Source organism: Stenella coeruleoalba (assembly GCF_951394435.1).
Source record: "Stenella coeruleoalba genome assembly, chromosome: 11".
NCBI classification, from domain to species: Eukaryota; Metazoa; Chordata; class Mammalia; order Artiodactyla; family Delphinidae; genus Stenella; species Stenella coeruleoalba.
In genome coordinates, this window is record NC_137157.1 from 68,146,671 (window position 1) to 68,171,062 (window position 24,392).

Here is a 24,392-nt window from a genome sequence, read left to right on the forward strand (position 1 = left end):
AGTTGTTGAGAGTCCGCCTGCCGATGCAGGGGATGCGGGTTCGTGCCCCGGTCCGGGAAGAGCCCACATGCCGCGGAGCGGCTGGGCCCGTGAGCCATGGCCACTGGGCCTGCGCGTCCGAAGCCTGTGCTCCGCAACGGGAGAGGCCACAACAGTGAGAGGCCCGCGTACCGCAAAAAAAAAAAAGGAAAGGGACAGAGAGAGGGCAAGTCAGTTTGAAGGGGTTGGAAAGTTCTTCGTGGCCCCTCCCCTCCTCTTCCTTCCTATGTTACCTCCTGTGCTGGTTTCCCTGTGCCCCCTCCACATTCATGCCTTCAGGAATGGGGGTTAAATTAATTTCTTATTCTCCTATTATCAAGCTGTATGGATAAGAGCACATGGATCATATTTTTGCACACGTGTGTGTGTGTGTGGGTGTGAGAGAGAGAGAGAGAGAGAGAGAGAGAGATGCTGTCACTTCCTGGCTATATGACTGAATCAGTTATGTATTGCTACCATACTAATGCATGACCAATTACCCCCAGATGTAGGGGTTTAAAACAGCAATTATTTTCTACATGTCTCCGGTTGGCTGACCTCTCTCACATCTGTGGTCTGCTGGCAGGTTGGCTGGTCTGGGATGACCTCATCTGAGATGACTTTTCTCTGCTGAGCATGGTTTCAGCAGCAGCATGTTAGCCCTGGCTTGTTCTCATGGCAGTGGCAGCGTCCCATGACAGAGAAAGTGAAAAGTGGTGCACAGGGGCTCTGGAGGCCCAGGCTTGGAACTGAAACGTCACTTTTCCTGCAGTCTGTTGACCACAGCAAATTACAAGGCCATTCTGGATATAAGGACTAGGGAAATGAAATTTACCTCTTGATGGGAAGAATTACAAAACCATATTGTAAAGGGCATGGATCTAGGGAAGAGTGGAGAATTGCAATCTAACACAATGAACATAAGGGAGAAGTTACTTAAATTTGGGGGCATCAATTTCCTCAATAAGAAAAAAATGGGACCTACATTATAGAGCTCTAAAATGTGATCATGCCCTTTAACATAATGCTTGGCATTAACAGTTAGCCCAGCAAATGACAGAGAAGATGATTATGATCAATATGATGACAGAGAGCATAGTAAAGGTTTACAGGCTGATGTCAGATGCCTGAGTTAAAATTCCAGCTCTGCAATTTAATAGCTGCATAATCTTGGGCAAGTTACTTCACTTCAATTTCCTCATTTATAAAATGTGAATAATAATGTCATCAGATTCATAGGATTGTTATGAGAGATAAGTTAATATAGGGGAAGCATTTTGAATAGTCCTTAAATTATTTAATAAAAACAGTGCAACATATAATTTTTTAAAATTATAAGTTTATAAATTAATGTACATAACATTATTATTATTAATTATTCTTGGGATACTGTGGGAACACAGAGGAGAGGCACCTACTTCTGCATGGGGAATCAGAAAAGACTGTGGAGTGGATACCAGCATTGAATTTTAAAAAACTGTTATGAGTTTGCCGGGTGGACAGCAGAGGGAAGAGCATTCAAAGCGGAATAGAAAGATGGACGACCATATGCCCAGATACACAGATGTCATGTTCAAGAAATTCCAGGAAGTGCAGTTGTTTGGGAGAAAGGTATATATTTCAGACTGGTTGGCTAAAGATGAGAACTACAAGAATCTATCCATATGCATATGGATGATATTTGAAACTCCATAAGTAGATAAGATACAAAGGTCTAGAAAGAAGAGTATCCAGGATAGAATCAATATTATTCTACTTAAACTAGGAAAATATCGGGTAATTCAGATCAAACCTTTCCCTGAGGAAAACTAGGGGAAAAATTCTGCTCAAAGGCATCAGTGTGCTACTAAGGTAGTGATGAAATATAGAACCAAGATATGGGAGAAAACATAAATCCAAAGCGATGAACCCAGTATGTAGGGCTACTACTTCCTTGGGACCATTTGCCAGTTCTGGGAGAAGCTATGAACAGATGTGTACACGTATTTTTTTAGTACCTGTGTTCAGTTCTTTTGGATACACACCCAGGAGTGGAATTGCTGTGTCATTGGTAATTCTATGTTTAACTTTGTGAAGAGCTACCAATCTATTTTCCACAATGGCTGCACCATTTATATTCCCATCAGCAATGTACAAAGTTCCCAATTTCCCCACATCCTCACCAATATTTGTAATAGCTATAGGGGTATCTCATTGTGGTTTTGATTTGTATTTCCCTAATGACTAATGCTGCTGAGCACCTTTTCATGTGCTTATTGGCCATTTGTATATCTTCCTTGGAGAAATTTCTATTCAAATCCTTTGCCTATTTTGAAATTATTTTTATTATTGCCTGTAAGAGTGTTTTGTATATTCTGGATAGTAGATTCTAATCACATATTATTTTCACATATGCCATTCTATTGATTGTCTTTTCACTTTCTTGGGTGACGTCCTTTGATACACAAAAGTTTAGAATTTTGGTGAAGTCCAATTTATCCTTTTTTTTCTTTCTGTTTTTTCTGTACTCTTGGTGTCAGATTTAAGAAACAGTTGCCTAATCCAGGGTCACAAATATTTACACCTGTTTTCTTTTAAGAGTTTTGTAATTTTAGCTCTTACCTTTAGGTATTTCACCCATTTTGAGTTAATTTTTGTATATGATGTGAGGTAAGGGTCCTACTCATTCTTTTCCAGGTAGATATCCAATTGTCCCAGCACCATCTATTGAAAAAACCATTCTTTCCTCCATGGAATGGTCTTGGCAAACGATTGACCATATATGTAAGAGTTTAGTTCTGGACTTTCAATTCTATGTCATTGATCTATATGTCTGTCCTTATGCCAGCATCACACTGTTTTGATTACTGTATTTTCATAACTGGGAAATGTGAGTCCTCAACTTTGTACTTCTTTTTTAAATAATATTTTGGCTATTCTTGGCTATTCTATATGATACTAATGGGGGGGGAGGGGGTGTTTGTTTTATTTTGTTTTAGATGGCCTTTATCAGATTGAGGAAGTTAAGTTACCTTCTATTCTTAATTGGTGAGTGTTGGATTTTGTCAAATGCTTTCTCTATTGATGTAATCATGTGGGTTTTGTCTTTTATTCTATTTAAATGGTGTTTTATAGTCACTGATTTTTGTATGCTGAACCAACTTTGCATTTCTGGGATACATTCTACTTGGTTTTGGTATGTAATCCTATTTATATGTTGCTGGATTCAGCTTGCTAGAATTCTGGGGGGAAATTTTTGTGTCTACTTTGGGCACTGCTTTTGCTGCATGAGTTTTGTTGTGTGTTTTTCATTCCTCTCAAAGTATTTTATAATTTGCCTCATGATTCCTTATTTACTCATTGGCTATTTAAGAGTGTTTTGTTTAATTTACACATATTGGTGAATTCCCCAAATTTCCTTCTGTTATTAATTTCTAATTTCATTCTCCTGTGGTTGGAATACATGCTTTGTAAGATTTAAATATTTTGAAATTCATTGAGATTTGTCCTATTTTCTGGAACCTGTAAATGCTCTGGATGTGCAGGCTCAGCGGCCATGGCTCATGGGCCCAGCCACTCCATGGCATGTGGAATCTTCCCGGACCGGGGCATGAACCCGTGTCCCCTGCATCGGCAGGTGGACTCTCAACCACTGCGCCACCAGGGAAGCCCGTTTTGGAAGATTTTTAATCGCAATTTCAATTGCATTACTTGTGATTAGTCTGTTCATATTTTCTATTTCTTCCTGGTTCAGTCTTGGAAGGTTGCACCTTTCTTAAAATTTTTCCATTTCTTCCAGGTTGTCCATTTTATTGGCATAGAGTTGCTTGTAGTAGTCTCTTATGATTTTTTGTATTTCTGTGGTGTCAGTTGTAACTTCTCCTTTTTAATTTCTAATTTTACTGATTTGAGTCCTCTCCCTCTTTTTCTTGATGAGTCTGGCTAAAGGTTTACCTATTTTGTTTATCTTTTCAAAGAACCAGCTTTTAGTTTCATTAATTTTTGCTACTGTTTTCTTCACTTCTATTTCATTTATTTCTGCTCTGATTTTTGTGATTTCTTTACTTCTACTAGCTTTGGGTTTTGTTTGTTCTTTCTCCAGTCGCTTTAGGTGTAAGGTTAGGTTGTTTGAGATTTTTCTTTTTTCTTGAGGTAGGATTAATTTGCTGTCAAGTTTCTTAGGACTGCTTTTGGTGCATCCCATAGGTTTTGGGTCATGTGTTCTCATTGTCATTTGTTTCTATGTGTTTTTGATTTCCTCTTTGATTTCTTGAGTGATCTCTTTGTTATTTAGTAGCATATTGTTTAGTCTCCATATGTTTGTGTTTTTTATTGTTTGCTTTTTTTTTTTTTTTTTTTTTGCGGTACGCAGGCCTCTCACTGTTGTGGCCTCTCCTGTTGTGGAGCACAGGCTCTGGACGTGCAGGCTCAGTGGCCATGGCTCATGGGCCCAGCCGCTCCGTGGCATGTGGGATCTTCCCAGACCGGGGCATGAACCTGTGTCCCTTCCATCAGCAGGCAGACTCTCAACCACTGCACCACCAGGGAAGCCCACTGTTTGTGTTTTTTACACTATTTTTCCTGTAATTGCTTTCTAATTTCATAGCGTTGTGGTCAGAAAATATGCTTGATACAATTTAAATTTTCTTAAGTTTACCGAGGCTTGATTTGTGACCCAAGATGTGATCTATCCTGGAGAATGTTCCATGAGCACTTGAGAAGAAAGTGTATTCTGTTGTTTTTGCATGGAATGTCCTACAAATATCAATTAAGTGCATCTTGTTTAATGTCATTTAAAGCTTGTGTTTTCTTATATATTTTCAGTTTGGATGATCTGTCCATTGGTGAAAATGGGGTGTTAAAGTCCCCTACTATGATTGTGTTACGGTCGATTTCCCCTTTTATGGCTGTTAGCATTTGCTTTATGTATTGAGGTGCTCCTATGTTGGGTGCATAAATATTTACAATTGTTATATCTTCTGTTTGGATTGATCCCTTGATCATTACATAGTGTCCTTCCTTATCTCTTGTAACAGTCTTTATTTTAAAGTCTATTTTGTCTGATATAAGTATTGCTACTCCAGCTTACTTTTCATTTCCATTTGCATGGAATATATTCTTCCATCCCCTCACTTTCAGTCTATATGTGTCTCTAGGTCTGAAGTGGGTCTCTTGGAGATAGCATATATATGAGTCTTGTTTTTGTTTCTATTCAATCAGTCCGTGTCTGTTGGTTGGAACATTTATGCCATTTGCATTTAAGGTAATTATCGATATGTATGTTCCTATTACCATTGTCTTTATTGTTTTGGGTTTGTTTTTGTAGGTCTTTTTTTTTTTTCTCTTGTGTTTCCTACCTAGAGAAGTTCCTTTAGCATTTGTTGTAAGGCTGATTTGGTGGTGCTGAATTCTCTTAGCTTTTGCTTGCTTGTAAAGCTTTTGATTTCTCTGTCAGATCTGAATGAGATCCTTGCTGGGTGGAGTAATCTTGGTTATAGGTTTTTCCCTTTCATTCCTTTAATTATATCCTGCCACTCCCTTCTGGCCTGCAGAGTTTCTGCTGAAAGATCAGCTGATAACTTTATGGGGATTCCCTTGTATGTTATTTTTTCCTTTTTCCTTGCTGCTTTCAATGTTTTTCTTTGAATTTAATTTTTGTTAGTTTAATTAATATGTGCTTTGGTGTGTTTCTCCTTGCATTTATCCTGTATGGGACTCTCTGTGCTTCCTGAGCTTGGATGGCTATTTCCTTTCCCATGTTATGGGGTTTTTGACTGTAATCTCATCAGATATTTTCTCAGACCCTTTCTCTTTGTCTTCTTCTTCTGGGACACATAATTCAAATGTTGGTTCATTTAATGTTGTCTCAGAGGTCTCTGAGACTGTCCTCATTTCTTTTCATTCTTTTTTTTTTTTTTCCTGTACGCGGGCCTCTCACTGTTGTGGCTTCTCCCGTTGTGGAGCACAGGCTCCGGACGCGCAGGCTCAGTGGCCATGGCTCACGGGCCCAGCTGCTCCGCAGCATTTGGGATCCTCCCGGAATGGGGCACGAACCCGTGTCCCCTACATCGGCAGGCGGACTCTCAACCACTGTGCCACCAGGGAAGCCCTCTTTTCATTCTTTTTTAATTATTCTGCTCCTTGGCAGTCATTTCCACCATTCTGTCTTCCAGCTCACTTATTAATTCTTCTGTCTCAGTTATTTTGCTATTGATTCCTTCTAGTGTATTTTTCATTTCATTCATTGTGTTGTCCATCACTGTTTGTTTTTTAGTTCTTCTAGGTCCTTGTTAATCATTTCTCATATTTTCTCGATCCATGCCACAGGCCATTAAATTCTGCCTTGAGGAAACAGTGAAAAGAGCCTGTACATTATTCTCCTCAGAACTTTAGTCAAGTCCTGCTCAGCTGCAAGCTGAGGGCAACCCCCCTGCTGTTCATTCCTAGAGTTAAGTGAGTCACACAAGTTCAAGGGTCCACGATGCATCACACACCATCAGGCATGAAACCGTGTGGAATCTTGCTTTGGAATCTTGGATTGACTGTATTGTGGCTCTCAAAAGAGTTAAGGTACAGTCTTATCCTGAGAGAGAAGCCATGCCTAATTTTGGAAAGTCTGATATCAATTCCATTTGATGGAATGGAAACATCTACCAAATTATACTGTGAAATTTTCAAAATCAATGAAACAGGTTACTCATTAAAAAATTTTTAATATGGTTTGGTCACAGCCCATAACCACAGCTACATCCATGGCATTTTACATATATGCTTTTATTTCAAGTAATAGTTAACTCACGGGCCACCCCACGCCACCAGGGAAGCCCCATTATATTTTATTTAAAAAATTTTTTTTAATAATTTTATTTTATTTGGCCATGCCACGGGGCATGGGATCTTAGTTCCCCAACCAGGGATCGAACCCGTGTCCCTTGCATTGGGAGCATGGAGTTTTAACCACTGGACCACCAGGGAAGTCCCTCATTATATTTTAAAATAACATTATTATTTTCAGGGTTATAAGCCATACTGTGCCTCAAATTATGTGAGTTCCTGTTGAGATTAATGTGACCAAGTCATTTTATTTATTTTGCTTTTCAACTAGCAAATGTTTTTTGCTTAAATGCTTAGTTTATAAAGGTGATTTGAAAACAGTACTATCTCTGTTTCCCAAGAAAGCATTTAGGAAGGTCTAAACAGTACAATATAGAGGATGATCATCTTCTACTATAGCTCACTCTACATACTCTTGTTTTGAGTGTGTTAATGAAAGAACTAATGATACCAAGATTATTGAATGAATGAATAATTGCAGATACTTGGTATTGTGGACAGAACCTGTGAACATGATGGGGTATCCCTGTTGGAGAATCATCATGAGAATATCTGTATTCATTTTCTATTGCTGCATAAAAAATTACCACAAACTTGGTGGCTTATAGCAACTTATTTATTATCTCACAGTTCTGCATGTCCAGGCACAGAAGTCCATGTTTGCTACTGAGGTTCTCACAAGGCCGAAATTTAGGTGTCAGCGGGGGCTATGGTATCATCTGAAGTTTGGAGCACTCTTTTAAGCTAATTTAGGTTGTTGGAAGAATTCAGTTTCTTGAGGCTGTACAACGAAGGTTCCAATTTTGTCTTGCTGGCTGATAGCTGGAAGGTAGCTTTCATCTCCTAAAGTCCACCCATAGATCTTAGCCAATGTGGCCTTCCTACAACATGGTAGCTTACCTCAAGGCCTACAGGAGAATCTCTCAGACTTCTTGTAAGCTCTTCTAAGCTCACCTTATTAGGTCCAGCCCCCAAAGCAGCATCTCCTTATTGACAGTCAAAGTCAGCTGATGAGGGACTATAACTGCATCTGCAAATGCTTTCAAATTTCCCATATAACATAATCTAACAATGGCCATATCATCATGGGAGTATCATCAGGGCATAACTGGCTTATGGTGAATGATTGCTTAAAATAGCACACTGTGAACATGACCCTATAAACAAATGACTGTAATAGGATTTTATAATCATTTATGTAAACATTAAATTTTATATCACTTTACAAGTTACAAAGTGCCTGTACATATTCTGCATCACTTGATTTTCATGACTACCTGTCAGAGAGGCACAGTAGATAATTAGTCCAACGTTACAGGTGAAGAAACCAAGGTTCAAAGCAGCTAAGAGGTTGCCCAAAGCTTTACAGAAAATTAGTAGTGGAGTCAGGCTTCAGCCCAGGGTCTTTTCACCCTATAGTTCAGTCCTCTTTTTTGTTAATTCTGAGTTTTCATACTGTGTTTGGTAAGGTTCCAAGGAGATCTCAGGGATTACGGTAAGACCTCAGAGTGAAAGCAGGGCTAAGTGTTGCTACAGTGGCTCTACTTTTGTTTGTTCTATATATTGGGGCTTCTACACAAGCTTTAATAACCACTGCACTTCATCATGCTGCCTTGTCAAAGGTAAAGAAGAATGCTTACAAAAAAATCTTAGTTTAAAAAATAATTTAGATAGCTGTATATAAAAACCCAAGAGTCTATTCCAGTAAAGTTTTAAGAAGCTGTGATTTCTTGCAGCAGTTGTTGAACCTTTTATAAAGAAAGAAAGATAGAAAAAACAAAAGAACCACATTAAATAGTTGGTTTGAAATGTACACTTAGGAAAAAATGACAAACCCCACCTCCTTCACTTTTTAAATATATGTAAAAAAAATTACCTTCTTAATGTCTGGTCTTTTATTTTTCTTTTCATGCAGACATTGACTGGCAACAGAGTACATAGTTTCAATGGAAGTGGGATCAATGTCATTCATCTTCGTATCAATATAATCTTCAATTGTCTTTTCTTCATCTTCAATTTCTTCTTTAATATCCAGCTTTAAGACAAATGTTAAAACTTTGAGTGTCAAATAAAAGGGAAACAAATCAGATAAATTTATAAATGTATTTATAAATAAATAATATTTATATTATAATTAACCTATATTATCAATTATATTATAAAAGAATACATTTAAATTATTTAATCTACATCATAATAACATTTACTCTTAGTTTACTATCTACCGTTGTAACCTTATTAAGAATTGAAGACATCTAGGAGAAGCTCTATTTATTTACTTACTTACTTATGCATACATATATACCTCCCTCCTAGAAACTTTCAGCCATTTGCCTTTTTTTTTTTTTTTTTTTGCGGTACGCGGGGCTCTCACTGTTGTGGCCTCTCACGTTGCGGAGCACAGGCTCTGGACGTGCAGGCTCAGCGGCCATGGCTCATGGGCCCAGCCGCTCCGCGGCATGTGGGATCGGGGCACGAACCCGTGTCCCCTGCATCGTCAGGTTGACTCTCAACCACTGCGCCACCAGGGAAACCCGCCTATTGGTTTTTGTATTTATGTGTCTGAGCTAATTGCTCTCATGTACTCAGCAGTATTTACTGGCGGCCAGCACAAGGAGGTCTGCTTCTTTGCTGTGCTTCTGATGACGCAATTCCAGCTTCTGAATGCAGAGCCCCTCCCTGCACAGGCACACTTCTCTATGTGTACTCACACTGTTGAATCAAAGAGAAAGAGCGAGGAAGAGAAAGGGGGCAGGGCCACGATGAACAGATAATCAATCGGGAGAGAGGTGGACTAGAATGGTGTAGTGGGTTGAGCGGTAGTCCCCAAAAGATATGTCCAAGTCCTAATCCCCAGAACCTGTGAATGTGACTGTATTTGGAGAAAAGGTCTTTGCAGATGTAATTAAGCTAAGCATTTTGAGATGAGATCATCCTGGATTACCCAGGTGGGCCCTAAATCCAATGACAAGCATCTGTTTAAGAGACAGAAAGAAGAAAAAAAAAAGACACAAAGGAGAAGACAATGTGATCACAGAGGCAGAAATTGGAGGGATGTGCATACAAGTCAAGGAATGTCAACAGCCCCTGGAAGCTGGAAGAGGCAAGGGAAGACTCTCCCCTAGAGTCTCCAGAGGGAATGTAGCCCTGACAAAATTTTTATTTCAGACTTCTGGCTTCCAGAACTATGAGAGAATAAATTTGTCATTTAAAACCCTACTTTGCAGTAACTTTTTCCTCCTATATTTTCCACCTACACACTTTCTCTGTATAATCCAATCAACACGCAAAGCTTTGGCATGCCTGTACACGAACAGCTCAAAAATTGTAACTCCAGCCCAGGCTTCTTTCCTGACCTCCAAGAACCAATGGGACAGAGGATTTTATTTCTTTGATAAGACAAAATTTCACTATGTGCTACTGTAAAATATTATGAAATATTACAAAAATATTAACTTTTCACAACTATGTTTTATAAATATATTTTAATGTGAAATACTATATAGCATGTAATATTCATTACTACATATCCAGGAACCCATGGAAAGCTTTGTAATATATAGTTTTATAAGGGACACTTGTAGCAATATTGTAATATAGAGATATTATGGTATTTCTTAAAAGTATGGCACCAAGCCTTTGAGCAAATATATTATACCTTTTGACTTTCTAATCCTCATTCTAGGGGAATAATCTGGTATACACATGTTGTCTGAATTTGTCACACTGGCTTGTTCCATTAGAACACATAAATTAGAATAAAGTCAGTGTAGTTATTTAACTAATTTTAAGAAAAACTTATATATAGTACTAGGTATTTCTGTAAGTCTTTAATTTTATTAGAAGACTCTCCAAGTTCTTAAAATTTAATATATAGAAAAAAAAGGCATGGCATAATTTTCCTATAGTTTTAGCATTCAGTTAGTCTATTTATATAATTGTCAATGAATGCCTAATATAACACACAGGTAAAATTTTCTATGATAACTTTATTAAAAAATACTCCATAATAGAAATGGATAAAGAATTTTATTAGCAATTCTATTCTGATATAAATTTCAAAGGAAGCAAATGTTGCTTTTCCTCTCTGCTATTAGTAATCACCATGAAAGTAACAAAATAAACATATACTGGAGGAGACCTCATAAATCATATAGCCCTATTGTGATTTTAGACACAAAGAAACTAGAACATAGAATATATGTGTCTTTTCCAAGCTTCACAAATATTTCAAGGCAGAGCTGAGATTAGAAATATTTGATGCTCTTTCCATATGCCACTACGTAATTGCCAACAGAAAGACTGCCAATAGAAAATGACATTTCTAGATACCAAATTTACCCACAGAAATTTAGATTCTAAATGCATATAGAAAAGGACTGGAAAAAATGAAATCTTTCAATTACCAATAACTGAGGTTCACGGTGTTCATCCACAGCTGGAAGTCCAGTTATTATTTCTAGTAAAACCTAAGAAGAAAGTAAAATCCATTAATATGACTCGAGACAACATATAGAAACTAGAAGGAACATAACTGATTATGAAATCTGATGAACAATTTCCACACACTGCATGATGCCCTTTAGGCATGAAAGCGGAAAGAACACGAGCTGTGGTCATTTCTGACCACTCTTTCTTCCGGGACACCTCGGATCCCGCCCATACCCACAAGCAGTTCTTTTCTACTGGCAACTTACTAAACAATCAGCACCCCCTCAACATGTGTTCTGGACACTGCTTTTCCTGTCTTGCAGAGGATTTTTCACAAGAATAATTTTCTCTGGTTCTTAGGAGAATATTATTTTCTAAACCTCAGGCATATCCTAGAACCCTGTGCCTTAACTTCACAGTACTATGAAGATAAATATCCGTAAGTGAAACACATATGAATAAATAAGATAAAGAAGCACCCAATTTCTCCAACCACTCCCATCCACTCCTCATACCATCATAAAAGTTATTAGGAACAGACTGGTAGATCAGAAAATGCCAAAGCATATTTCCTTCAAAAAATATTTCATTTTTAAAACATGACATTAAAGTGCATACTGTATGACACAATTTGTTTTATGCATTAATTCAAGTTTCATATTAATTCATGTGGCAAAAAATTATTTCATGCAGTAATTTCAGAAATCAATTTAAAAGTTTTACAAATTCAGAGTAGTTTTTATAACTTTCTCATTTAACTAGAGGTTAAAGTGAACAATTTTAATCTTTATGTAAGAGAGCTAAGCAACACAGATGTATTCAAAATATTCTATTTCAATTTCACAAGTACAGCCAAAATGATTATTGTTACTAATTATATATATATTATTTTACATGTGTGTGTATGTGTGTGTGTGTGTGTGTGTGTGTGTGTGTACATATATATATATGAAACTTACCACACCAAAGCTGTAGATGTCAGATTTGGCTGTTATTTCTCCTCGCAAAGCTTCTGGTGCCATATAAGCTGTTGTTCCCACAATTCTGCTTGTCAGGACTGTTTGGGCAAACTTCTCAGAAGCCCGTGCAAGCCCAAAGTCAGATATTTTGGCTGTAAAGTCTTCGTCTAGTAAGATATTTGCACTGAAAAAAAGTTTTTCTTTTCAAGCAAATCAAATAGTTCCTTAGGTAGGCATATGAATGTTTGTATTTATACAGTATCCCACTTTATAATATACATCATAAAAGCCTGAAATTTGTGTAAATAAATGAGAATTTCAGATTAAAGCTAAAGAGAAATAAAATTGTCTTCTTTTCCTTATTGTTTCTTGAGGGAAAATCTAAGGAGAGTAAAAGTGAAATAAAGCTGTTGATATTAGTGAGAGATATTTTTATTATTTCACAAATAATTTATTACAAGGTAACTTCCCTCAAAGTGTCCTAAAGCACCCTTCTTAATTCCTTTCCTAAAATATCCCAATTCATTTAAAAACAAATTTTCAACTAAAGTTTCTTAATTATTTATTTCATTTCTTGGGGGGTATTATCTGAAATCTTTTGAAGAGGAAAGAATATGGCTAAAAGACCTTCATTCATTCATTTTATGCATGTGCTCCTACACTCATACTTTCATTCAACAAAACTTTATTGAGGACCCCCAATGTTTTATAGTATTTAAGCTCAGGGCTGGGCATGGGGGCTATCTTCGAATTTTATCTGTAACAAAGGTATAGGAATAATTTTTTAAAATCCAGTAAGTATTCATAATGGTGATATTAGGCACAAAATGCTGAGAGAACAACCATGTGTCTGGAAGAACTGCAGAAAATTCCAAGTAGAAGGTGAAAAGAGTGCATAGTCTTGAAGGACTGTTACAAGTTGAGGTTAAAAGAAGGAAAGAAAGGCATCTCAGACAAATGGAGCAACATGAACACAGTGAAGAAAACAAAAAACATATGATCAATTTGAAGAAACTGGTGTCAGTGGAACATGAGGAGAGCTTGAACTTTATCCTGTGAGCAGCAGGATACCAGCTAATGGGTTCATAGTAGGGAATTGATGTTATCAGACTTGATTTTTAGGACCACAACCTGTCAGTATAGTACTGCATAGATGAGAACTGGTACAGACTGGTTAAAGGATGACCAGGAAAGTTTGTAATAAAGCAAACAAGAGATAGAGTGTAAATAAAGGCTGGGGAGAAAAAGGAGGTGCAAATTTTGAGGCACACTCAATAGAACTTTGTAATTTGTATGATATGGGGAATGAGAAAGTCTTTAGCTTGGGAGACAGGATGAATACTGACTTCATTTGATTAGGAAAGAAATACAGAAGGAAGAACTTGTGTTAGAAGAGGAATGAGTGATTTCTGACATGTTGACTTACGGGCTGCTGTGGGACATCTCGGTGGGGTGATTTGGTCTGTAAACACTGAAAATATAGGACTGGAGGCTAATGATACCGATTTGAGAGTTGCCCACATAGAGGTAGAAGTTAAAGTCAATATATCACTCAGCAAGAATATGTAGGATGAACCAAAGAGACGATGAGGTAAGAACACACCAACTGGAATACACCAATGTGTAAGGGATGGGAGATGGTGTCTCTTCTCTTATCTGAGGCTAGTCCCTCTACTTGGACTCCTTTCTACATTCTCAGGAACCTTATGCTATAAATTATTTCATTTCTCTTTTCTGTTCTATCACCTCCTTCTTCCCATAGACACAAAAACATGCTTTAGTCTCTGCCATCTTAAAAAAAAAACTTCCTGAATGACACACTAATTTCCAGTTATCCCTCTTCATGGGCTAAACGTCTTATCAGACTGTCTATACTCACCTCTCAGTTCTCTCGCTCCCATTCTCTGCTCAACTACAACCTGAATTCTGACCCAATTACTACATGGAAGTAGGTCTCCATTAAGTCACTAATGACCTTCATGGCACTAATCAAATGCCTCATTTAAAAAAATTTTTTTAAAATGCCACATTTTTCAGTCCTTATCCTGACCTCTAAAAAAGCAATTGACACTTTTGACTAGTCCTTCTAGGGAAACTCTCTTTCCTTGTTCTCAGGGATACCACACTCTCCTGGTTTTCAGCTTACTTGCAATACTTTCTTAGATTCCTTTCTAGACTCATTCTCTTCTACTTGGCCATTAAGTCTTGAATTTCCTCAGTACTAAATCTTGGGAACTTTTCCTAATCTAGTTCTCTCTTAAAGTGAAGACAACCATATGATAGCTCTTCAATTAACACCCATATGCAAGTAATACACAAATTGATGTCTTCAGCTCAGACTTCTTTCAGCTCCAACATGTACATCACACTGATTAACATCTCTACTCACTTCTATATCTTAAAGGAACCTCTAACACAACATGCACAAAAGAGAACTCACATTTTCCACCCCCAACCTGGTCCTCTTTCAGTGCTTTCTCTATAAGTGAATCATGTCACAATCATTCCAGAATTCAGTTCTGGAAGCCATAAATCCTGGTGTCACTCCTGATATGTCACTCTCCCTGATGCCCCTGCAGCCAAGAATCAGCAAGACTTGCCATCTTAAGCTCTCAAATCTGTTCACGTCTCTTCATATGAACTGCTACCACCAAGCCTTCTATGATAGGCTCCAAGCTACCCCTTCTTACAAACCATTCTCTACACTCAAGTCAAAGTGATATTCTCAAAACTTAAAAGTGGTGCCACATTCTTACTTACAATTTTTCAATGGCATCTGATTACACCTGTGATAAATTAATGTCCTTATTTTGGTCTATTAGGTCCTACAGGGATTAGCTCTCTGCCTACTTCCATAATTTTATATTACATCAATCACCCCTTGAATTTCCGCACTTCAGTCATTTATTTCACTTCCTGTAATTCTTCATGCTCCCACGTTCCCTTTCAACACTGGTCTCACATATGTGGTTCCTTCTTCCTAGAATGTTCTTTCCCCATTTTCTATGGCTGCCCTCAAATTGTGCCTACTTATTTCCTGTTCATTCTTTGGATCTCAGCTTAAATATCATTTCCTCAGGGAACTCTTCTTTATACTAATACTATAGACTACACACTAAAGTTCTGTTATTATTTTGTGATTATTTGATTGCTGTCAGATGCTACAAATGCTACTTTTGCTAACTATACCATCTACAGTACCTATCATGTCGTGTGTTCAACTAATATTTGTTAACTAACTAAATACATAACAAGAAAGATAACTGAACTGCACCCGTGGAGGATAAAAGTGATTCAGAAAAGAGCAGTGATCCAGAAAATAAGAAGGAAAATAATCTTGACATAGCAAAAATGGTCAAGAAGAACAGAAAAAACATACTATTCTTTTTAAAAAGGTAAATTAGGATGAATGCTGGAAATAGGTCACTGGGTTTGAAATAAGGCAGATTACAGACATCCTTAGTGAGGAGAGCTTTCACGGAGTGCTCCAGGTTAAGACGTGCATGTGAATAGTGAATAGAAAGAGTGAGAGAAAATTATTCTTTAAGAGAGTTTTCCTAAAGCTTCGTAAAGGTAGCATTTACCTTTTAATATCTCTATGAATATGATGGTTTTCATGTAAATAACTGAGGCCATTAGCTGCACCCTGAGCAATCTTGCATCTTATGCACCAAGAGAGTGGTGGAGTATCATCCTTATGAAGTAAGAAACAAACCAATTAAAAAAAAAGAGGAGGATAAAAAAAATCTATGACAATATACAATACGATTTTTTCTAAGCAGCTACTGACAATTATATTACATTGCTAAGAATTTACAAATATCACTTTTTAAGTTGTTAAAAAATAATCTCTAAATAAGATCAAATGGGGATTAGTATTTCTTATTTAACAATAAAAATATATAAGAGCATCTTCAAAGTCTAGCCTTGACTGATATTTTTACATTTTAGATTATCACCTGCTAGGCAATTCCAGTTGTTTACATACCAACTGTATAGTTTTCACAGACCAGGAAAAATATTAAGACTAATACAGTTTAAATGATCCTGTCACAAAGTAAATATCAGTATTCCAACACAGAAACATAAAACCTAACAATGTGATGAACAAACATCTTACCAAGCAAGACAGTCTGTCTAGCAATGAACCATTGGGCATGTAAACATACACTAAGCAGAGGTCATCTCCATCACTTGAGAAACCAAGTAGTTCTACTAAGTTTTCATGTTGACACCTGTGACAAATAATTTTCCACTCAAAATTATTATGATACATACATATATTTAGCTGTAGGTTACAAGTTATTCAATTTAGAGCTTTAAAAAAAAAGCAAGAAATAATTATATGCTATATATCACTGTAATATGATACATATGTTTCTAACATCTTTATATATGTTTATTATAACTGCTTATAATTTTCTGCAAACAGTTCTCCTTTCAGTCAATATTAATCAACATTAGAAGCAAAACTGCTTTTGATTTTATAGCAAAAGCTCAATAATTCAGATCATTGGTACTTGTAATAGTTTGGTTAAGAACTAGGCTGATGTTTACCTTTGTTTTGTATAATTTTCAATGATAGCACAAACAAGATTTCAAGAAGTGTGTTGAAACTTGTATGACAATCCTTTCAAGAATTCTTTAACACATCCAAAACACTGATTTATAGACATCTGATTTTTAATTACATCTAATTCATATATTTTTGATCTTTAATCATGTCTGATTATTTACAACCTAATTTGAGTTTCTTTATATACTTGAGAGTAATAAAACTAAATAGAGCTGAAGTATAACAAAACTGCAGGCATCTGTGACACAGCAGAAAGAAACCTGGGTTCAAAGTCCTAAGTTTAAAGTCCAGTTCTGCCACCTCCTGGAAATGTGACCTCTCACAAGTTAACAGCCTCACTGAGCCTCAGCAACTTTACCTGGTAAATGTGGATAATAATACTTATTATGTAACATGAATGCTGTGAGAATTAAATGAGCAAATATATATGAGAGCCCAGAAATATTTTATGAAGTGCAAATTAAGACAGTAAGTGCTCCATTTTCCACCAAATTGGCACATTTTAAAAATGAGTAGGGCTTTCCTGGTGGCGCAGTGGTTGAGAGTCCGCCTGCCAATGCAGGCGACACAGGTTCGTGCCTCGGTCCGGGAGGATCCCACATGCCGCGGAGCGGCTGGGCCCGTGAGCCATGGCTGCTGAGCCTGCACGTCCAGAGCCTGTGCTCCGCAACGGGAGAGGCCACAACAGTGAGAGCCCCGTGTACCGCAAAAAAAAAAAAAAAAAAAAGAGTAGATAACATTTGCTGAATTTATACTAACAAGGCACTGCGGTAAGTGATTTACCTACTTTGTTTTATTTAATCCTTACAATAACTTAATGAAGTATTTCATTATTAAAATAATTATCCCATTTTACAGATGAGAAAACTAATGAATAGACAGTTAAGAAACTTGGTTAAGTTAAGAATGAATAGACTTCGTCTTGCGAGACCACTGGAATCACAACTAACTGCTGAACAATCAATGACAGGAAGACACTGGAATGCACCAAAAAAGATACCCCATGTCCAAAGACAAAGGAGAAGCTGCAATGAGATGGTAGGAGGGGTGCAATCACAATAATATCAAATCCCATAACTGCTGGGTGGGTGACTCACAAACTGGAGAACACTTATAGCACAGATCCACCCACTGGAGTGAAGGTTCTGAGCCCCATGTCAGGTTTCCCAACCTGGGGGTCCGGCGACAGGAGGAGGAATTCCTAGAGAATCAGACTTTGAAGGCTAGCGGGATTTGACTCAGGACTTCAACAGGACTGGAGGAAACAGAGACTCCACTCTTGGAGGGCACACAAAAAGTAGTGTGTGCATCAGAACCCAGGGGGAAGGAGCAGTGACCCCATAGGAGGCTGAACAAGACCTACCTGCTAGTGTTGGAGGGTCTCCTGCAGAGGCAGGGGGTGACTGTGGCTCACCATGAGGACAAGGACACTGGCAGCAGGAGTTCTGGGAAGTACTCCTTGACGTGAGCCCTCCCAGAGTCTGCCATTAGCCCCACCAAAGAGCTGGGTAGGCTCTAGTGCTGGGTCGCTGCAGGCCAAACAACCAACAGGGAGGGAATCCAGCCCCACACATCAGCAGACAAGCGGATTAAAGTTTTACTGAGCTCTGCCCACCACCAGTCCCTCCCATCAGGAAGCTTGCACAAGCCTCTTAGATAGCTTCATCCACCAGAGGGCAGACAGCAGAAGCAAGAACTACAATTTCGCAGCCTGTGGAAGGAAAACCACATTCACAGAAAGACAGACAAAATCAAAAGGCAGAGGACTTTGTACCAGATGAAGGAACAAGATAAAACCCCAGAAAAACAACTAAATGAAGTGGAGATAGGCAACCGTCCAGAAAAAAAGTTCAGAATAATGATAGTGAAGATGATCCAGGACCTTGGAAAAAGAATGGAGGCAAAGATCGAGAAGATGCAAGAAATGTTTAACAAACACCTAGAAAAATTAAAGAACAAACACCTAGAAGAATTAAAGAACAAACAAACAGAGATGAACAATACAATAACTGAAATGAAAACTACACTTGAAGGAATCAATAGCAGAATAACTGAGGCAGAAGAATGGATAAGTGACCTGGAAGACAGAATGGTGGAATTCACTGCCGCAGAACAGAATAAAGAAAAAAGAATGAAAAGAAATGAAGACAGCTAAGAGACCTCTGGAACAATATTAAATGCAACAACATTCGCATTATAGGGGACCCAGAAGGAGAAGAGAGAGAGAAAGGACCTGAGAAAATATTTGAAGAGATTATAGTTGAAAACTTCCCTAACACGGGAAAGGAAATTGCCACCTAAGTCCAGGAAGCACAGACAGTCCCAGGCAGGATAAACCCAAGGAGAAACACACCGAGACATATAGTAATCAAACTGAAAAAAAGTAAAGAAAAAGAAAAATTATTCAAAGCAACAAGGGAAAAATGACAAATAACATACAAGGGAACTCCCATAAGGTTAACAGCTGACTTCTTAGCTACAAGCCAGAAGGGAGTAGCATGATATATTTAAAGTGATGAAAGGGAAGAATCTACAACCAAGATTACTCCACCCGGCAAGGATCTCATTCAGATTCAATGGAGAAATCAAAAGCTTTACAGACAAGCAAAAGCTAACAGAATTCAGCACCACCAAACCAGCTCTACAAAAAATGCTAAAGGAACTTCTCTAAGTGGGAAACACAAGAGAAGAAAAGGACCTACAAAAACAAACCATAACAGTTATGAAAACGGTAATAGGAACGTACGTGTCGATAATTACCTTAAACGTGAATGGATTAAATGCTCCAACCAAAAGACACAGGCTCAAAGAATGTATACAAAAACAAGACCCATATATATGCTGTCTACGCTCTTCAGACCTAGGGACACATACAGACTGAAAGTGATGGAGGAAGATATTCCATGCAAATGGAAATCAAAAGAAAGCTGGTGTAGCAATACTCATATCAGATAAAATAGACTTTAAAATAAAGAATGTTACAAGAGACAAGGAAGGACACTACATAATGATCAAGGGATCAATCCAAGAAGAAGATATAACAATTATAAGTATATATGCATCCAACCTAGGAGCACCTCAATACAGCTGTAACAGCTATAAAAGAGGAAACTGACAGTAACACAATAATAATGGGGGACTTTAACATCTCACATACACCAATGGACAGATCATCCAGACAGAAAATTAATAAGGAAACACAAGCTTTAAATGACACAATAGAACAGATAGATTTACTTGAAATTTATAGGACATTCCATCGAAAAAGAGCAGAATATACTTTCTTCTCAAGTGCACATGGAATATTCTCCAAAATAGATCACATCTTGGGTCACAAATCAAGCCTCAGTAAATTTAAGAAAATTGAAATGATATCAAGCATCTTTTCTGACCACAATGCTATTAGATTAGAAATCAATTACAGGGAAAAAATGTAAAAAACAAACATATGGAAGCTAAACAATACGTTACTAAATAACCAAGAGATCACTGAAGAAATCAACATGGAAATCAAAACATACCTAGAGACAAATTACAAGGAAAACACGATGATCCAAAACCTATGGGATGCAGCAAAAGCAGTTCTAAGAAAGAAGTTTATAGCAATACAAGCCTACCTCAAGAAGCAAGAAAAATCTCAAATAAACAGTCTAACCTTACACCTAAAGGAACTAGAGAAAGAAGAACAAGCAAAACCCAAAGTTAGTAAAAGGAAAGAAATCATAAAGATCAGAGCAGAAATAAATGAAATAGAAACAAAGAAAACCACAGCAAAGATCAATGAAACTAAAAACTGATTCTTTGAGAAGATAAACAAAATGGATAAACCTTTAGCCAGACTGATCAAGAAAAAGAGGGAGAGGACTCAAATCAATAAAATTAGAAATGAAAAAGGAGAAGTTGCAAAGAACACCGCTTAAATACAAAGCATCATAAGAGACTACTAGAAGCAACTCTATGCCAATAAAATGGACAACCTGGAAGAAATGGACAAATTCTTAGAAACGTATAACCTTCCAAGACTGAACCAGGAGGAAACAGAAAATACGAACAGACCAATCACAAGTAATGAAATTAAAACTGTAATTAAAAATCTTCCAACAAACAAAAGTCCAGGACCAGATGGCTTCACAGGTGAATGCTATCAAACATTCAAAGAAGAGCTAACACCCATCCTTCTCAAATTCTTCCAAAAAATTTCAGAGGAAGGAACACTGCCAAACTCATTCTATGAGGCCACCATCACCCTGATACCAAAACCAGACAAAGATACTACAAAAAAAGAAAATTACAGACCAATATCACTGATGAATATAGATGCAAAAATCCTCAACAAAATACTAGCAAATAGAATCCAACAACACATTAAAAGGATCATACACCATGATCAAGTGGGATTTATCCCAGGGATGAAAGGATTCTTCAATATATTCAAATCAATGAATGTGATACACCATATTAACTAATTGAAGAAGAAAAACCATACGATCTCTCAATAGATGCAGAAAAAGCTTCTGAAAAAATTCAACACCCATTTATGATAAAAACTCTCCAGAAAGTGTGCATAGAGGGAACCTACCACAACATAATAAAGGCCGTATATGACAAACCCACAGCAAACATCATTCTCAATGGTGAAAAACTGAAAGCATTTCCTCTAAGATCAGGAACAAGACAAGGACATCTACTCTCGGCACTACTATTCAACATAGTTTTGGAAGTCCTAGCCATGGCAATCAGAGAAGAAAAAGAAGTAAATGGAATACAAATTGGAAAAGAAGAAGTAAAACTGTCACTGTTTGCAGATGACATGATACTATACATAGAGAATCCTAAAGATGCCACCAGAAAACTACTAGAGCTAATCAATGAATTTGGTAAAGTTGCAGGATACACAATTAATGCACAGTAATCTCTTGCTTTCCTATACACTCACAACAAAAGATCAGAAAAAGAAATTAAGGAAACATTCCCAGTTACCACTGCAACAGAATAAAATACCTAGAAATAAACCTACCTAGGGAGACAAAAGACCTGTATGCAGAAAACTATAAGACTCTGATGAAAGAAATCAAGGATGACACAAACAGATGGAGAGATATACCATGTTCTTGGACTGGAAGAATCAATATTGCGAAGATGAGTATACTACCCAAAGCAATTTACAGATTCAATACAATCCCTATCAAATTACCAGTGGCATTTTTTACATAACTAGAACAAAATATTTAAAATTTGTATGGAGACACAAAGGACCCTGAATAGCCAAAGCAGTCTTGAGGGAAAAAAAGGGAATCAGACCCCCTGACTTCAGACTATACTACAAAGCTACAGTAATCAATACAATATGGTACTGGCACAAAAACAGAAATATAGATCAATCATACAGGATAGAAAGCCCAGAGATAAACCCACGTACCTATGGTCACATACTCTACGACAAAGGAGGCAACAATATACAATGGAGAAAAGACAGTCTCTTCAATAAGTGGTGCTGGGAAAACTGGGCAGCTACGTGTAAAAGAATGAAATTAGAACACTCCCTAACACCATACACAAAAATAAACTCAAAATGGATCCGAGACCTAAATGTAAGACCGGACATTATAAAACTCTTGGAGGAAAACATAGGAAGAACACTCTGACATAAATCACAGCAAGATCTTTTTTGACCCACCTCCTAGAGTAATGGAAATTAAAACAAAAATAAACAAATGGGACCTAATGAAACTTAAAAGCTTTTGCAAAGCAAAGGAAACTACAAACAACACGAAAAGACAACCCCCAGAATGGGAGCAAATATTTGCAAATGAATCAACCGACAAAGGATTAATCTCCAAAATATATAAACAGCTCATGCAGCTCAATATTAAAAAAACAAACAACGTAAGCCAAAAATGGGCAGAAGACATTCTCCCATTTCTCTTTGGAGAAAGAGACAGTTCTCCAAAGAAGACATACAGATGGCCAAGCAGCACATGAAAAGCTGCTCAACATCACTAATTATTAGAGAAATGCAAATCAAAACTACAATGAGGTATCACCTCACACCAGTTAGAATGGGCAACATCAGAAAATCTACAAACAACAAATGCTGGAGAGGGTGTGGAGAAAAGGGAACCCTCTTGCACTGTTGGTGGGAATGTAAATTGATACAGCCACTATGGAGAACAGTATGGAGGTTCCTTAAAAAACTAAAAATAGAATTATCATATGACACAGCAATCCCACTACTGGGCATATACCTAGAGAAAACCATAATTCAAAAAGAAACATGCACCCCAATGTTCATTGCAGCACTATTTACAATAGCCAGGTCATGGAAGCAACCTAAATGCCCATTGACAGATGAATGGATAAAGAAGATGTGGTACATATATACAATGGAATATTACTCAGCCATAAAAAGGAAGAGATGTGGATGTAGAGATGTGAGATGGATCTAGAGACTGTCATACAGATTGAAGTAAGTCAGAAATTGAAGAACAAATATCGTATATTAACGCATATATGTGGATCCTAGAAAAATGGTACAGATGAACCGGTTTGCAGGACAGAAATAGAGATACAGATGTAGAGAACAAACGTATGGATACCAAGGAGGGGAAAGTGGAGGAGGGTGGGTAGTGGTGGTGGGATGAATTGGGAGATTCGGATTGACATATATACACTAATATGCATAAAATAGATAACTAATAAGAACTTGCTGTATAAAAAAATAAATAAAATTAAATTAAAAAGAAAAGAATGAATAGAGAGGTAAGAAACTTGGCCAAGGTTATTCTGCTAGCAAGGTCCAGAGATTGGTACTTATCAAAAAATAGCAGTAATATTTAATGGTGGTGAGGTAGCAGTGAAGTCTGAAATTGTAATAAATTGGTGGTAGAAGTATAAATTATAACTTATCTACAAAGCCATTTGGACAAATACTTAGAAAGTCTTTAAAAAGTTCTTCTTCTAGGACTGTCTCCAGATGAAATAAGCAGATTTGTATTTAAAGGTTTATGTACAAAGAGATTCAAAGGAGCTTTAATAGGTTATATTGAAAATTAGAAACAAACCTAGAAGGGTAATGTTAAATAAAATATAATCCTTATATATGCTAGAATGTTATACAATAATTTTAAATGTCTTAAAATTATTTGTAATGACATGGGAAAAACGCTACACACTCATCATGAAGCAAGTACATCACAATACTAGCAGTGGTTATCTCTGAGTGATATATTTAAGAGATGACTTTTATTATTTAAAAATATTTTCCTGATTATCCATTTTGAACAAGTTACTTTCAGGAGGGGTTAGGGGTATGAAGAACAAATCCTGAACAGAAGGCTTTTTAGTTTTTTCAGTGTGCATTATTTTTACTGTGAATGAATTAATTCCAATCTATTCTTTCTTTCTTGAAGTTAAGCAACTAGAATTGGTGATTTATAGCAATGGGTCTAATGAGAATAAATTGGTAAATCCCATTAAGGTTTTATATCAAAAGCTCAAGTTCTGGAGTCAGACAGATCCGGATTTGAAATCCACATATTTATTGTTTATGTGGCCTTGAGCAAAGTTTTTAATGTTTCTAAATCTCAGTGGAAAAA

The 24,392-nt window shown here is 37.1% G+C and overlaps 1 protein-coding gene across 2 annotated transcripts in view; it reads right to left on the bottom strand.

Moving 5' to 3' along the window:
- Positions 1-6,808: 6,808 nt before the first annotated feature.
- IRAK4 (interleukin 1 receptor associated kinase 4) overlaps positions 6,809-24,392 on the bottom strand; it is a 30,618-nt gene continuing 13,034 nt past the window's right edge. The window contains exons 7-12 of one of the 2 annotated variants that reach the window (XM_079938387.1): positions 16,342-16,456; positions 15,806-15,915; positions 12,222-12,405; positions 11,238-11,300; positions 8,708-8,866; positions 6,809-8,579 (exon numbers count right to left, since the gene is read on the bottom strand). In XM_079938387.1, the coding sequence (XP_079794513.1) occupies positions 8,544-8,579; positions 8,708-8,866; positions 11,238-11,300; positions 12,222-12,405; positions 15,806-15,915; positions 16,342-16,456 (667 nt within the window). In that variant the 3' untranslated portion in view covers positions 6,809-8,543. The remainder of the gene's footprint in view (positions 8,580-8,707; positions 8,867-11,237; positions 11,301-12,221; positions 12,406-15,805; positions 15,916-16,341; positions 16,457-24,392) is intronic. The other variant, XM_079938388.1, reaches the window with a different exon arrangement.